The 16,403-nt window shown below is 51.9% G+C and overlaps 1 protein-coding gene across 1 annotated transcript in view; it reads right to left on the bottom strand.

The window, feature by feature from the left end:
• Ryr2 (ryanodine receptor 2) overlaps nt 1-16,403 on the bottom strand; it is a 285,298-nt gene that overhangs the window by 4,595 nt on the left and 264,300 nt on the right. Inside the window, 12 exon segments of the mRNA XM_048367485.1 lie at nt 195-351; nt 2,247-2,381; nt 4,704-4,850; nt 6,037-6,048; nt 6,050-6,098; nt 6,998-7,131; nt 7,854-7,896; nt 9,195-9,325; nt 10,923-11,150; nt 11,649-11,735; nt 13,864-14,011; nt 15,575-15,642. Of these exon segments, the coding sequence (XP_048223442.1) occupies nt 195-351; nt 2,247-2,381; nt 4,704-4,850; nt 6,037-6,048; nt 6,050-6,098; nt 6,998-7,131; nt 7,854-7,896; nt 9,195-9,325; nt 10,923-11,150; nt 11,649-11,735; nt 13,864-14,011; nt 15,575-15,642 (1,339 nt within the window).

Here is a 16,403-nt window from a genome sequence, read left to right as displayed (position 1 = left end):
ATGCGTCCATCGCCATTGCTCAGAGGGCCACTCCCCCCCTCCTCCCCCCCCCGCCATTTCCTCCTCCACCGAGTGACGCGGAGGGAAGGGCTCCCGGGGGCCTTAGCACCAGACGCGGGGACCCCCCTGAGGTGCTGGAGCCAGCGGGGGTCGGAGCTCCCGCGCCCGGGCCCCCCCCCGTGGGCGCCGCTCACCTTGTATGATGGCCAGGAGGATGACGATGACGAAGAAGAAGAAGGTGATGTCGAAGATGATCCTGTAGATCTCGTACTCGTCGCCCGCGGGGTCCTCGATTTCGTCGCCGATGCCCCCTCCGGCGCGGACCCCCACATACATGTGGAACATGTAACACTGGAAAAGAGGGGCAGCGTTACTCCTCACAGAGGCCCCCCCCACGCCCTGCACAGGCCGGTGATCCCCCCCGGCCCCCCACCCCCGGCAGCAAGGGAGCCTTCGCTCTCAGCGTAAAACCTTGTCGGCCCAAAGGGTGGCACAGGTAGCGATGGTGAGCTTCCGTGGAGGAAGTGAATTAACTGGATCCCACAGGCATCGGCCTACACCACGGGTGTGCGTGTGTGTGCGTGGAGACAGGAGGAAGAGGAACGGTAGAATAGAAATGGACATGCTGAATTGACACCCGCTCCCTCCCCGCACAACTCTTCAAAGACTGGAGACAGACAGACAGACAGACAGACAGAAGTCCTGGCCAGTGGGATGCGAGCACGTGGCCCTGCCAAGCCGCTGTCTTGTAACCGGAGCCCCTCGCGGTGCTCGGTGCTCTCTGCTTAGCACCTGCCGCTGCCCTTCGGAGCAAAGGCAAGCGACTTCCGGGGCGTGTCGGCAGGCCGGCCCCCGTGAGCACTTCGAAGGCTGCCCGCTTGGGGTTCACTGTGCTGCCCCGTTATTTCCAAGGGAAACGGAGGGGAAAGCCCCATGGGGCAGCAGACAGAACCTCAGAAACCAAACCAGAACAAAAGCAGACGGCAGCCCTCCTCACGCTCGCCTCATCCACCAGGCCCAGGACAGGTGCCAGGATGTGCTACTTCATATTTGCCATCAACACAGCAGAGAGGAGCGATGATGAGGAAACAGCAGCCCTGAGCTTGAACCCCAACATGGCGGCCTTGATGGCCGGCCAGGGCTCAGGCAGAGAAAGGCAGGCCCCACAAAGCGCGTGGGGGCCGGGCTGGGGCGTTCCTACCGAAGGGAAGGCCGCCCCGCAGGCCACACCGCTTCAGGACTCTTTGATCTCCAGCCATGGATGCCGACAGCACCCATACCGCGGTTAACAACTTAAAAAACGCCCCCCCCCCCAACCCCGGGGACAAAGTCGCGCTGGTCTCAGCTCAGCATGAGGGGGTGCACAAGATCCAGTGTTCTATTCCTAGTCAAGACAGGCCTCAGTTCTGGACTCCAGCCCCCAGGATTGGGCTCCATTCACCCCCACAGGGGTGCACCCGAGCCCCGCCCCCCCCACCTCCCCACCTCAACCATTCCCGCCCCTGGCTCTCTGCGTCCTTACGCATGACTAGCCCATCTCCCCAGCTACCCAGCCACCGCCCTCTTCTGCCCGTTATCCACGGCCCTGCGCGCTGGGAGAGGAGGTGCAAAGTCCATCAGGACAGCGCAGGTTCCCTGAGATTCTCAGCAACCAGCACCATCAGCCTCCCGCAGAAGAAATTCACCCGGGACTCGGGGAGCCCGGAAGGCTGCGGCTACAGCGCCACCTGCCGTCAGCCAGGGGAGTCGCAGGCGAAGCCTCCACCAGGGAACTGTCCCGCGGACAGCAAGGCCAAGGAGAAGAAGGGGTGACTCTCCGCCTTCCCTCCCCGCCCATCACCACGCAGGCCGCTTTGGCTCTTACAGGTGCGTTGAAGGATTCAGCTCCTGCCCGGCTAGCGGTGCGTAGCTTTGTCCAACTTTCCCCTTTGCCAATCCAAGCTAAGGTACCCCATTATAGAAGCGAGCGGTAGTCCTGCTGGGTAATTTATTCTTGGTTGGGGGTAACTTTAAAGTCGCTATGCCAAGAACGCACCATCTCCCCACCTCCACCGATCGCGTGCCGGTATTACAGCCGCGCGTCCCCGCACCCGGCCCGGCCCCCAGGCTTTAAGAGCTCACGCGCGTTCCGTCGGCGGCACGCAGTCGTTTCTATCCTGCCTGTGCGGAGAGGAGGGGGCTGTGGCCGGAGACACGGGGGGGGGGGGACATCCTCTCCTCCCCGAGAGCAGAGGGGTCGCGCTCACCGTCAGCATGTCGTCACATTTCATGTCCGGGGTGTCCCCATCTTCACTTTTATTGTAGAATTTCCGGAAGAAGTTGAACGCCACCACCGTGTAGAGGTACACCACGACGGCTAACAAGCCCACGGTCAAGACCAGCTGGGAAGCAAGGCAACGTGGGGTACGGGGGTTAGAAACCCAGGAAGCGGGCGGGCATGTCCGTCAGCTGGGTGGGAGGGAGCAGGCTCGCAAGGGGCCGTGGCACGTGCCGTATTTTTCCACCTGGTTTATTTCAGCTCCCAGTGGAGGAATTCACGTGTAGATTCTATCTGATCACACGGCCAGGGCACCCAGTTCACGTGAAATTTGACTACTTCGCTGGCTACGAAACGCATGGTAGAGCGGCTAGGGCATGAATAAGTTACGATCTCATTTCCCCTCCAATCCCAGTTGGTAATCCCAGTAGGCAGCTTGCAGTGTGCACTTTTCGGCCTAGGATTGGAGACTGCATTGAAGCATATTTTCTGTAAATAATGTATATTCCTAATGAAAAACCCATCTCATTTTTGTGAGGCGAGTCACAGGGATGGCAAATCCTTTTCATCTTTTTCTGAAGTCTGGGAACACAACTACTAATAATGTATGATATAAATTATTTTTAAATACAACATTGAAAAGGTTTGCTTCGAAACACAAAATAACGAACCACTCCAGTGGAAAAACAACATGGTTAAGACCAATGCTATTTTGAAGGTTAGGCTCATCAATGCTCAACCAAATATCCTAGTTCAAAAGGTCATCCTCAGATATACTTACTATTTAATTCTAAACTATGCATTTTATATAACTATGATACATCTGATTGAGTATATATTTTCTAAAATGTTACCTTTAAAATATTTAATTTAATTTTATCGCAAAGGTGACCTTTTTTTTAAACCAAGTTAATAAAAATAAAAATACACACTTCTGTCTCTACCACAAAACATCTCTATGTTCTACAGGTTTTCGTTAAATCTTCATGAAATCACTCTAAAATTGTCTGGAGAAAGCATGTTCTCCTAACAGATGACTTAATTCATTCCCGCAGGTGACATCCAAGGTTTTGCATGGTCTACCCGGTCCGACTATTAAGCCCTGTATATTTCTGCAAATGCAGCTTGGTACTTCAACAGAACGAGGAACAATCCTTGCAGAAGCTCGGAAACGGAAGGCAGTGCCAGAGCCTTTGTGTTAGAAATCACACAACACATTCCCTCCCCCCGCTTCTTTACATAGCACAAAACCAGACCCGGGGGGGGGGGGCTGGGGAAGACCTCTGTCACTAGGCCAGGACCCTACGAATGCCACCCTCGTATTCAGAACCTCAAGTCACCCGCGGGAGAGCCCGGGGGCCCCTGAGGACGGGCGTGACGCGGTGGAGACGGCGCGGGTTTCCGAGGGCCACGGATCCTAACCTGAGTGGGGCTGCGTGGATCGTGAACGCGACGAACCGGTGGAGACCGTGTTACCACCCGAGGACCCTCGAAAAGTGGCAAAGGGCTTCACAAGTGCGTAAGGGCTTGTGCGCGGGTCTGCTAACACGGGGAGTTTGAACCTGGGACGCTGGTTTCTGTGAGAACATTAACTATCGGGGTCCTTGAACGGTTTCCCTCCAACTTGGTATGACTTGGAAATTTTACTCGTTCCGTTGTTGTTCAGTTTAAATGCATACTCTTTAAGATATTTAAATTTAAGTAGTCTGCTTCGCTTAAATTTAAGTATATTTTAAATATCACACTGAATGAACCGGAGGCATCTTACGCTTTATGACTACTCCAGACGCCCCCATGTACGTTGGCTCCTCATTGTGTGAAACGGGGTGAACCCTGCATTACGAGCCAAACGGTCCCTAACTTCCTCAGTGCTCATAGGTGCAGTTCCAAGTCCTCTAGATCCGCCTTCATTTAACTCTCATCCAAATCCGACAGAGTGCTTTGTGTGGTGTGTATGGATGCCAGTACTGGGATTCGAACTCAGGGATTGTCCCTCCGCTTTTCTGCTCAGGGCCGGGGCTCTCCCGCTCGAGCCACACCTCCTCTTCCAGCTTTCTGCTGCCTCACTGGAGATGAGTCTCATACTTTTCCTGCCTGTGCTGGCTTTTTCAGACTTCGAGCCTCAGATCTCAGCCTCCTGAACACCCAGAATAACAAGTGTGAGCCCCCTGGCACCCAGCCTCTGGTTCCTTTTGTGGAGTAAAACAATAAGACAACTGAGATCTGGAAACGGTAATATGCCTCACCAAGGTCACTCAACTAACTGGCCAAGTGAGGACTAGAACTCAGGTCTCAAGGCTTCCAAATGAATCGCTAGGGCTTAGAAGAGAAAGGATTCCAACGCTCCCCCTCCAGGGAGGCTCTGCCGCTCGGTGCGGTCAGGCTGGGGTTGCTTGTCTTTGTGGCCTTTGGGGTTTGCCCAAGGAAGGAAAAGGCTCGACCTTACCTGCTTGCCATTGTGAGTCACCGAGGACAAGATGGTTCTCAGGGTCTTGAATCCCATGGCGATGTCGAGAAGATGAGCAGCGAAGAAGAAGTTGTTGTAGTGTCCAAGGACGGACATGGTCATGTACCAGGCTAGGTAGAGGAAGGACTGTCCAGACAGAAGGGGGGGGGAGGGGGTCAGAAGGCACGGCCCACGGCTGCTGGTCAGCCTGGCGCCCATTCACGTCGCCTCACGTCACTTTCCTAAGCTGTGCCTGTTCCTTTTGTTTTCACTGAGACTGTCCTGAAAAGCCCGGTGCTATTTGTCTCCTCTTGTTGACCCTCCGGCGGAGAAGGCTTTATTGAATTACTTCTGGGCGGCGGGGGTTTCTCAGCCTCTACTGGCGCTACCGGCGCTGTGGACCGGTCATTCTTCCCAGCGGAAGCTGCCCTGCGGCCTGGGGACATTAGCAGCTTGCCCAGATGCCCACAGAACCCCGCCGAGGCCACCAAAAGGCCTCCAGAGCCCAGCAACTGTCACCCGGGGAGAGCCGGCCACCTGCCCTTCATTCCTCCCTTCCCCCAGATCTACCAACCACAGGGGGGGACCGGGGAGTTTCCTTTCCATTCGTGTTATCCAAGTTGAAGTCATCAGCTCGGGCATCTCCTTCCCCGTCGCCCTCCAGTTCCGCCCTTTGACCTTGTTCATGCTCACTCTGATCTCCCCTCCCCTCCGTCTCTGCCAGTATCGGACTACACTTCTATCATAAGTTTATTCTCTTTTGCTCCTATGAAATGTCACTGAACACCCTCATGTGCTTCAGAAGGAACTGTACTGTTAGGAATGCCCGCTTCCAATATGTGTGGAAAGGGGACTGGCCGAACAGAGCCCACGAGGAAACTGCAGGCAGCTAACAGGCTGAAAAGGTCTTCAAGAGATACTTGAAGTCAGGGGCTCACACCTGTAACCCCAGGAAAACCTACTCAGGAGGCAGAGAGCTGAGGAGCTTGGTGGGAAGATAGCCCGGGCAGACAAGTCCATGAGACTCTTATGCTCACTTAACGAATAAAAGCTGCAAGTACACGTGCCGCTCAAGTGGGAGAGGGGGAACACTAAGCGAAAAAGCCAAGCAAGAATGTGAGGTCCTGAGTTCAAGCCCCATGACCGGCACACAAAAAAGAAAAAGGGAAGAGGAAGAGAGAAAGGAAGAAAAAGAAATGAAACAGATTGAGCATTTGTGCCTGGGTCTCTGATACACAGGGTCTGCATTAAATACACTGGTATTTGAACAGTTTCCTCTTATCTGCAAGAATCCCGCAGACGTAGCTAAGCGGAAGGGAGTGGTCTGGCTTACATTGTCGGTGAAAAACAACTCCCAGTTTCCACATCTGATACTTCACGTCAATGGAGTTCAGCCTGGAATAACAAAGGGGAGAAAAGACAGAGAAAAAGAGGGAGAAGAAGAAAACGCAAATGAAACCAATGCCCCGAGGCTTGTGGACAAATGCCCACATTTGCATTCCACACGCGGGACTAGAAACCTGAGCAGGAGACCAGTTCTGCGCCTGGTTCTAGTGGCAGAGCAGAGAGTAGCTCGGAGGGACATAAGCCAGTCCTTTGAATAGAACTAGAGAGTATTCCTCTCTACAGAAATATACACCGCTTGATGTAGCTCTCAACACGCCCCTCACCGACTGAGATGATAATTGCACAGAAAATCTGGGGGTGTAGCTCAGTCAGTACTACATAATACAATGTGCAGCAATCTACATTTCATATGTAATGTATATATTATATGTTATAATATACAATCCTTGTATATAGCAATATACAATAAAGTCATATATACTATATACTATATAATACTATATAATAATATAATGGATATTATGTATTTTTTGACCAAATGAATTTTGTATATCTATGTGTGTGTGTGTGTGTGTGTGTGTGTATCTACATTTATACCCATGAATATTGATTGGTGCATGTGAGAGAGAAGAGAGATGGATCTGATCTCAGAGAAATGCAGCTTAACGGATGGATGCCCTTCTGGTTACGCTCTTGTTCCATGCAAGCTCTACAGAGAGGGTCTTTCGTTTGGAGGTGAACTTTAGCTCATGCTACACAGAAAGACAGAACGCATGGGCGGGGGGATCCCGCAATCCACAGCTCCCCAGAGGTGGAGGGGGGGCGTCCCGTGCGTATCCCTGTCTTGGGGGCCCTGCGACACGGCACTCAGGGCTCAGAACGGCCCTGGGCGCTCCCCCCCCCCCACGCCCCAGCCCCTGGGCCGCGGCCCCACTGTCCACACTCACACCGCCGACAAGGAGCTGTCTTTCTTGGGCTTCTTCTTCTCCCTGGCGTCGCTGAAGTCCAGGGCCGCCTTGTCCATGCCTAGCAACTCGCTGATCCTGTCGCGGCCGTAGAACTCCCCGTACTTGTCCATAACCTGTGGCCGGGGCAAACGCACGGGGCACCGGCCTCAGCCGCGAGACACGCGCGCGCACAACACACACACACGCACACACACCACACACACCACACACACCCGGTGGGCCCCAGTGAGCGAGACGGGGGAGCAATGGCCCCTCCCTCCTCCCGGGTCTTCTGCGCACAGCTGGCCTGTGCCACGGGCTCGCGCGCTGTGGTGGGCACTATTACACTCGGGAGAGACTCCCCAGGGACGGGCAGGGGGGAAGTGACCTCCCACCCCTCAGTCCACCGCCCACCCTGCTACGGCTGAGCGCTCGCCAGCCTCCCCCCTGCCTCCCCCTTTCGCAGTGCATCGGAACAAGACTTTATTTTTCAAAGCAAGTCCTCGGGGCTCCCTAAAGGAAGCGGAAACGGCCCTTTGTCGACTCAGATCACCCAAATGACTCCAGAACCAATCCGCATCATTTATTTGATTTGATTTGAGGGCTGGGCCTAGAGTGCCGGCTTGTCAGGATGGGTGGGGGGCCACGAGTTTAACCAGGGAGCTTCCGGGTGTGAATTTCTCACGCACAGTGCTTGTCAAGCCGCTTCACCCCTCGCTGGTACTTCACAACCACAGGGGCGGCCAGCCAAAGCAAAGCACGCCTCCGTCTACCCTGCTACCACCACAGCCCGTCAAATTCAAATCCCAACCGCACTTTAAGAAAGAGACTATATATCCTTTCCAAGAAGCATTACCTTTCTCTTCACAAATTTATCCCAGTAGTTGTTGGGAAATGACCTAAAAAACATAGAAACATTGGGATGAAATAGCATTGTCTTTAAAAATGATATGTAACGTATTACTTGAACAAAACAATTTAAATGGTACATAAATATGTAGTGTACCATCCCCATAAAGGCACAATGAATCGGGTTACCATATCGCTGCAAAAGCTTCCTACATCACAAGTATATTAAATATTGTTTTAAATTCAATTATTTATTTATTTGCATAAATATATTCACATATAAGTCACATAAAAAGATTAGGGCTGATACTTTAATGGAGAGTATAACATTCGTCAATAATAGTATGTTTTATTTACCATTTGATGATAACACATATCAAGACATAGATTTGTTTGCCAATTGTCTTTAAGAGTAGTCCTGTTTTGTTCCTTCAAGTTCTCAAAGAAACTTGAAGCCTACTGCTACTCCATTATTCTAGCATCTTCAGTAAAACAGTTTACTGAAAGGAACCAACTTGCTTTCATGTTTATATTCACAGGTAGATTAGCATAATGAAAACATTTAGCCTTTATAAAACACACATGAATAATGCATAAATAAATCAAGCCCAGAGGAAAAGCTCAGAACCTACCAGAAACAATAGCTTTCAAAATAAGCAGAACTAATCACAACCACCAGAAGATATTTGACTCCTGAGTAGTATAAACTACTGGAAAATATCTTATTAGCAATACTTCCTCCAGGTACAAATTCCCCGCTGTGACAGGTGTATACTCGCCACAGGAGGGAGCCGTTTCATTCCTGACCTCCCGGAGCTAAAGAATCACTGGATAGAAAGCCGCTTGTTTCTTTGCACTGTATTTGACATCATTTCAGAACGTTCACTCCGTTCCGTGCAAGGCTGCCCGACGGCTGCCTCTGGAAGTTTCTAACTCGGGTACATTTGAAAGTGCGAAATCCAGCGTGTCCGCCTTTAATGCTACAACTCTTCCCGTAATAGGTACAGGTGGCTTTCCTGCATGTGGGGAGGGTAACTGGGCAGTGCCCCCGCTCGCCCCCTTCCCCCCCCCCCCCCCGCCCCCAGCGCCCCTCTGAGCGCTAGTAACAGATGGGAGGTCCCATCAGCACCGGGGAAACAGCCTCAAAGTCCTTCTGGATGAAAGAACTCAGCCGGCGAGGAGGCCACGGGACTTGGTCTTTTGGTTTTCTTGGCTGAATAAGATAACTACTTTTCACTTGTGCTAAGTAAACGCCGGGCAGAGCCCCGGAGAAAGCCCGGCGAAGTGTGTGCACGCACGCCCTGGACACTTGCGCGTGTAGACGCGCCCCCGCTGGCCCCGCACTCACTGTGTGTTGATGACCAGCCTGTCCCACTGACCCTTGATGTCGTCCTCCGACGGCTGCTCGGTGATGTAGAGCCCGTCAAATTCCAGTTTCCGGGCTACCTCCTTCTCCCGCTTGAAAATAACCAGTGGGACCTGCGGATGAAAAACGAACGTGCGGCGTTGGGTTTAGAATTCCCGGTATCTCCTGTTTAGGATCATTGGCTCTCTTGGAAAAAAAATACACACACACACACACACACACACACACAGACACACACACTTCCTATGCACTTCCAGAAAGGTAAAAATGAAGTGAAATGAATTGGCTATATTCAGGTAGGAAAAAAAAAATCTAGCAGGCTGGGTAAAAGCAGAAGACATACTAGATATAAATCCATGAATATGCCTGGTTCATAGATCATTGTACTACTAACACCATTCTAAATGCTAAAGAGAAAAGGAGGAATGGGAAAAAAAATTGTACATATATATATATGTAAAAAATAAACTTCCCACATTTACACAATGGAATATTATGCCTCTATCAGAAAGAATGACATTGTTCCATTTGTAAGGAAATGGAAGGACTTGGAAAAAGTTATACTAAGTGAAGTGAGCCAGACCCAAAGAAACATGGACTCTATGGCCTCCCTTATTGGGAATAATTAGTACAGGTTTAGGCAAGCCATAGCAGAGCATCACAAGGCCCAATAGCTATACCCTTAGAAACACATAAGATGATGCTAAGTGAAATGAACTCCATGATATGGAAACAAGTGATATATCACAGTTATAACTACTTTCAACGTCCTATGTGTATGTGTAGTTTCTATTATTGATGATGTTTTGTATCACCTTCCTATGTTTGTACCTACACTATCTCTGTAATCTTATCTGAGTATATTGGAAACCGTGTTTACTGGTATTGGAAGTAGGAATTCAAAGGGAATACCAAATTCGAGAGATACAGGTAAAAAAAGAGAAATAACTACAAAAGCAATACTTGCAAAACTGTTTGATGTAAGTGAACTGAACACCTGGGGGGGGGAGGAAAGGGGGGGAGGGAGGGGGGCATGAGGGACAAGGCAACAAACAGTACAAGAAATGTATCCAATGCCCAACGTATGATACTGTAACCTCCTCTGTACGTCAGTTTGATAATAAAATTTTGAGAAAAAAAATAAACTTCCCAATCTTTATTAGTTTTCCAAACCATGTGCCACTTAAAAATGCCGTTTCATTTAAGAAACGTCTTTAATAATTCCCTGCCCAGCACGCCCACATGCTATCTGGAGATCGATTTTAATTTCCACATCACCAACGCACAGAAGCAACCTCTGTCAGGGCGCCAAGACGTCTCTGGAATCGACGGGTTCTTTGGGGGATTTTACACAGGCACAGACAGAGAGAAGAGAGGCGCAAAAGACGATTCACCCATGGAAGACGAGGGTCAGGAAAGGGGGGGAGGGGGGAGGCCCCCAAGCACCCATTTTTATGATGCCCCCGGTCTTCCACCCTGGGCCCCGGCTTCCCAAGTCTTCCGGAACGTTCACAACCAGAGGCCAAGGAAACGGAACTCCAGCTGTGACAGCAGCCCCGTGCCTCCCTGGGAAAGATACACCGCTTTGCCCGGGTAACGAGCATCCCCAAGCGTGCGCACACTGGGGCACGCGCCTACACACGCGCACACGCGCGCACGCACATCCGCGCACACGCCCGGCTATGCTGGCCGGCCCCCGGCGTCTCCGACCTTGAGGCAGTAGTAGCCGATGATGCAGAAGAAGGAGATGACGGTGTGGAGGACGGCCAGGATGCGCAGGGTGGGCTCCATGTAGCCGCTGCTCTCCTCCAGCACGAAGCGCACGGTGATGGCGCGCGGCGGGCGGCCGCCCTCCAGCCCGACGGCCGCGGGCGTGGGCTCGCTGGGGCTCCGCGAAGCGGGCGGCTCCTTTCCTTCAACCACAGAAGAAGTGGAGACCTGATTCGAACCGTTCAAAACACCGTCAGTTGGCTGCGTGTGAGCCACTGGCACCAGGCAAGTTAAAACACAGACTCAACACGTTTATATGCACACACGCCGTGCGCGCACACCACACAATCCTCAAGTCGTGACAGAGGTAACAGTCGGCGAGTCAGTTCACTGACGCCGATCTCCCCCATCCCTCCCAACCCCACCCCTCGCCTCCATTTCCTTCGTTGCACGGGAAGTGCGTCAAACAGGACTGCATCCATCCCCCCCCCCCCAGTGGAGCTGAGGTCCTGGTGACTCGGGGCTCCTGGGAGGCAAAGTCCTCCCGCTTCCCTGGGTCCAGCCCCGAGCCTGGACCCCCGCGACCCCACCGCGGCTGGCTTCCGGTCAGCTGTGTTGTAGAATGACGGGCTCTGACGCGCTCCGCTAGCCGAGCCAGGGAAACCTGCGCATTCGCCCCATCTCTGCACCTTCAGGCTGGGCACCAAGGCGCCGGCGCGCACCTACCTTATAAAACAGCAGGATGAAATTGATGGCGAAGGCGACGAAGAGGGCCAGCATCCTCATGTTGTAAAAGTTGCGAGCAAAATAGTTTCTAGATGTAAAAAAAGAAAAGAAAAGAAAAAAAGGTTATGAGCAAGTCAAGGGTCAAGAGGCTTGCAGCGAAGCCCTCGGTCCCTTCTTCCAGATTACTACATACAGCGGGGGCGGGGGAGGGGTCTTCTGAGACCATGAAGGAGACAATGAATACAGAAATACACTGAAAATTAAAAAAAGACAGAGCACCAGCAGAGTCTAAGTGCTAGAAAGAAAAGAAAGGGCCCGGTTGCGGGAGGAGGGAGTGCAGCGGGTGGTGTTCCGGAAAGATCAGGAGGTGGTCTGAGCGGAGCAGCCCTGAGTGAGAGTCTGCTCTGAGGATGAAATGAGCTCCCGAAGGCATGGTATCGGCCTCCCTGTCTACACACGACAGCCTGGGCAGTGGGGGACTCCTGATTACACTCCGTCTCTTCTAGATGGGTGAGACGCTATCGGAGGACGTGAAGAAGGTCCGACGCGATCGGACCGTGATTTCTAAAGCTCCCGCCAGCCACTGTGCGGGAGGCAGATGGTAAGGGGTAAGCATGAGAGGCGGGAGGCAGAGGACAAAGGAGGTGTGGACGGCGACGCGACCTCAGGGGCAGCTGTAGAAACGGAAAGAACTGGGCAGACTCCAGGTATCCTTCGGAAGGAAGAGTTGAGAGTTATTGCCGGATTATAGTTGAGAAAGCACTAAAAGCTAATAACGTCTGGGCTTAGGAGCCGGGGCAACTAAGTAAATGGTTGCTACCATTTATTGAGTTGGGCAGCACAATAAAATCCCATCGAAGGGCGTTGATGGAAGGAAATAGGCCATGGGGAAATCAAGCATTTGTTGTAATAGTAAGCTGGCAATATAGGTAAGGCACCCAAGCAGACATCATAAAGTTGTATGAGAGCGGTAACACCGCTTACTACCACCCCTTCGCGTGTGTAGCCCTGTCTCACAGGCCCATGCATTTCACGTCATTTGGGTTTACTGCCGTGGCTGGTTGGATGAAGGCTGGCCCCTGCACCCAAACTGTCGTGTCGCTTCTCCTGAAGGGAGAACGAGGTGACGGGGCCTTGAGTCAGCCAGCCTGGGCCCCGCGGGAGGGCTGGTCGCAGAAGTGCGAAGGACAGGGGACCTGTGTTGGCCCGCTGTAGCCAGGACTAGTCTTGTGCATGCAACTGGTCCGCAGAAACCATCGACTAACTGCACGTCCAAGCCCGATCGAGGAGCTGCATAGAGACAGGGCGGGTGAAGCCGGGGGGGGAACCCCAACTCCCTCAACTCCTAACTCTGTGGTGAGGTAGCACCTTGGGGACCCCGCAGAGAGACACGGGGCCCATCAGCCTCCCAACCATCTCCACGGAGCTACGCCTGCGGCCAACCTGGAGCGCCTGCCACGTCCACGACGACCACCCGGCGTCCTCATGAACAAAGCACGCTGCTGTTCAGCTGAGGTGCTAACAAGTTAGGGGGAAAATGCAAGACTGGGAGAAAACTCCTGCAGAATGCATTAACCACACCCCAAGCTACCCTCGCCGTCCTCCTCGTTACTGTTGTTTTGTTTTTTTCTTTTACCTATCTCTAGGTGAAGACTGTCATCCATAACAACTTCGGTTCCTTGTGTGGATTTATTTTTTTAACAGTTGGGTTTTTAAGATGAGCAATCGAGACAGGGCGATGCCAGTCACCAAAGGGGCTCAAGGTGTGCACAGGTGGCGGGTTTGACAATGGAGGCTGACGGAGGGGCCGGTCACTCACTGAACATAAACACACTAAAATAGGAGAAGCACATACACCACCGGCCAGTGCATTTGTCCGATTTACCTCCCTCGTCATTGGCCCTGGATGATACGGAACGACAGCCCTTCCTGGCGTGCTGGGGATTAAGGGCCACCTGGTTTCCGCCGGTGTCAGGCCTCTAGGAGGCTCGGCCTGGGCTGCCTGACCCCAGGGCGTCGTTTCCGAGGACGGATGGACGGAGAGGCGACCCTGTGGTCTGTGACGGTGGCACGCTGGCACCAACGTTTGTGGCTAGCCAGGGTCCCGGTCCCTACACACCCGGCATTTCCCCCCAAGAGGAAGCTAGTGCTCCCTCCTGAACGGCTAGGTGCTCCCAGCCAGCCGCCGGCAACGCTCCTCTGGAAGGCACCTTACCAGCAGTTTCTGTTGGTACGCTATGATCTTCTTCCAGAACGCCGACTCCGGGGCCTCTGGCTCCCCGTATCTGTGCGTGTGGAGCTGCCTGGACTTGGGCTTGCCCTTGTCCTCCTTGGCTTTTTCTTCTTTCTCTCCATCCTCCCCCCTGTGGAGACAAGGGAATGACAATGATGAGGCGCTGGGCAAGATGGCCGAAGTGAAACGCGTGTTTCAGAGGCTGTCATTGGCGGGGACTCCCTGGCTGGTCTTGTTAGCAATGGGGGCATTTATCACTGTGTCTCACATTCAAATGTACGGGACACGTGTATGCTGAGAGAATAGCTATCCAGGACTCTCCTTCGACTGAGCAAAGTATTTGATCTAGAAGGCAGTAACAACCAAGCCGTTTGGCTTTTTACTAACATACATCTAAATCATGATTTTTGATGGTCATTCTGTTCCACTGCCTACCTACTAAGACTTAAAATCACAGGCCTGTGCTCTCGGTTTTCTCATGTATAAAGTATGTCCAAGTGTTACTACAGTGACACGTTTACTTAGTTGTGTTAACTAACATTTACTCATTTTAATATCATTGTTGGTTATATTGTGATATTAATTCCAGGTAACTACAGAATTTGACGGTTTGGAGTTTTATACTAAAGTTCCTTTGGCTCAGAATATCAATGCTTCTGAAAATGAGATCCTATAACCCACATATATAACCCCATAATGAGGTATGTCTGGTATTAAAGAGTCGCTTCTGAAGCGCCTGCCCTATTCTGTTCCGTTCATCTGTTTTCATGCCACTGGTCAAGGATGAGGGCAGGTTTCCAACGGATCCAACCACAAGAGAGGGTCCGTCCTTAGCGCAACACGGGGTTTCCATGACAATGAAGATCGTAGGGCCGCACGCCACACCCACTTGGTCAGAAGTGGGATAGGCTACAGGAAGCTGGTTGGTTGATGTTTTTTCGAATGGGGTCTCCTATATAGCCCAGGCTGGCTTTGAACTCATGATTTTTCCTGCCTCTGCCTTCCAAGGCTGGGATCGTAGGTATACATTCACCATGCCGGGCTGTGAACCTGTTTGGTAACAAACTCCCCATGTTTCTGGTGTACTTGGCTTTAGGCCACAACACTTCAACTGTTCGTTTTCTCCCTGTTCTAAAAGGAAAGGTGTGTGTGTGTGTGTGTGTGTGTGTGTGTGTGTGTACACCATTGCTAGAGCTTGAACTCAGGGCCTTGACACTGTCCTTGAGCTCTTTTGTTCAACACTTGCACCCTACTACTTAAGCTACTTCTAGCTTTTCGGTGATTAATTGCAGATAAGAGTCTCATGGACTTTCCTGTCCTGGCTGGCTCTGAACCATGATCTTCAGATTTCAGCCTCCTGAGTAGCTAGGATGACAGGGCTGAGCCATCCGTGCCTGACCTACGCTTGTGACCTTCGAGTCTCTTGTGGACACAGAATGACGGGCATCTTTCCTACCCAGGAGTCCTTGAGCTAGTGAGCCTACAGCTCACAGTAGACAGGACCGTGGTCCTCGCCAATGATGGTGGATTAGGCCACGGAACTTCTTTATGGCGAGATTCCCCATTCCAACTCCAGAAGAGAGACCAGACACACACACACACACACACACACACACACACACACACACACACACACTGAAGAGAGAGACTGGCTTTTCTGAAACACAGGGATGTGTAGAGAAGCGATACGTACTCAGCCTTTTCTGGTTCCGATTTAGTTTCTTCTTTTTCTTCCTTTTCTTCTTCGTTTGCCTTCTGCTCCTTGAACGGGTGAGTGGGGGAAAAAGAAGAGCAGGTGACTCACCATCTCCAAACCCACGGCCAAGTGAGCGCGCACCAGACCAGAGCCACGGGGCGCACCGTGCTACTTATCCTGCACTTTCTATTCTTGGGGCTCACATTTTACCCTCCCCTCCATCACCCCCCCACCCAGGAAGGGGGAACGCGTATGAAATTCCGGGGTCCCTTCCTACTTCTGGTCCTCGTTGCGGAAGGGCCCCTCCGTGCCGGACCACCCCGCTCAAATCCCACTCGTCCTTCAAGGCCAGGGTAGCGCCCCGTCTCTCCTCTTCTTCTAACTATTAACCGTACCGGTATTTGCTCTTTTTAAAAAAAAATAAATAACCCATGCTATCCACTAACAGCATAATAATTTTCTACACATTTTTATGTGTCTGAACTGTAGCTCTCTATCTTTTGAATTGCTGAAGCCATTGAGAGCAGTGACTTCTTCTTCCCTGTTTTCGTTTTCATTTCTGCAGTACTGGGGTTTGAACGCATGGCTTGGAGCTTGCGTGCGAGGCAGGTGCTCTATCATTTAAGCCATGACTGCCCCCACCCCACCCCCCAGCCCAAACAATAGTGCACCTCTTAGTTTCTGACCACTTTCTGCAATCTCAGGGTTTCCAGACACAGCAAACATTCATGAAGTACATATGGGTGATTGTCTAATGGGCTAATGTTACCAGTGGACACGTAGGTTTTTGCCTTGGTAGTTTAAGATAATCTTACGTGTAAAGAAG

The sequence above is a fragment of the Perognathus longimembris genome, chromosome 18, assembly GCF_023159225.1.
Source record: "Perognathus longimembris pacificus isolate PPM17 chromosome 18, ASM2315922v1, whole genome shotgun sequence".
Lineage (NCBI taxonomy): Eukaryota > Metazoa > Chordata > Mammalia > Rodentia > Heteromyidae > Perognathus > Perognathus longimembris.
Note: the sequence above shows the minus strand (reverse complement) of the source record. Positions and strands in the feature narration are given on the sequence as shown.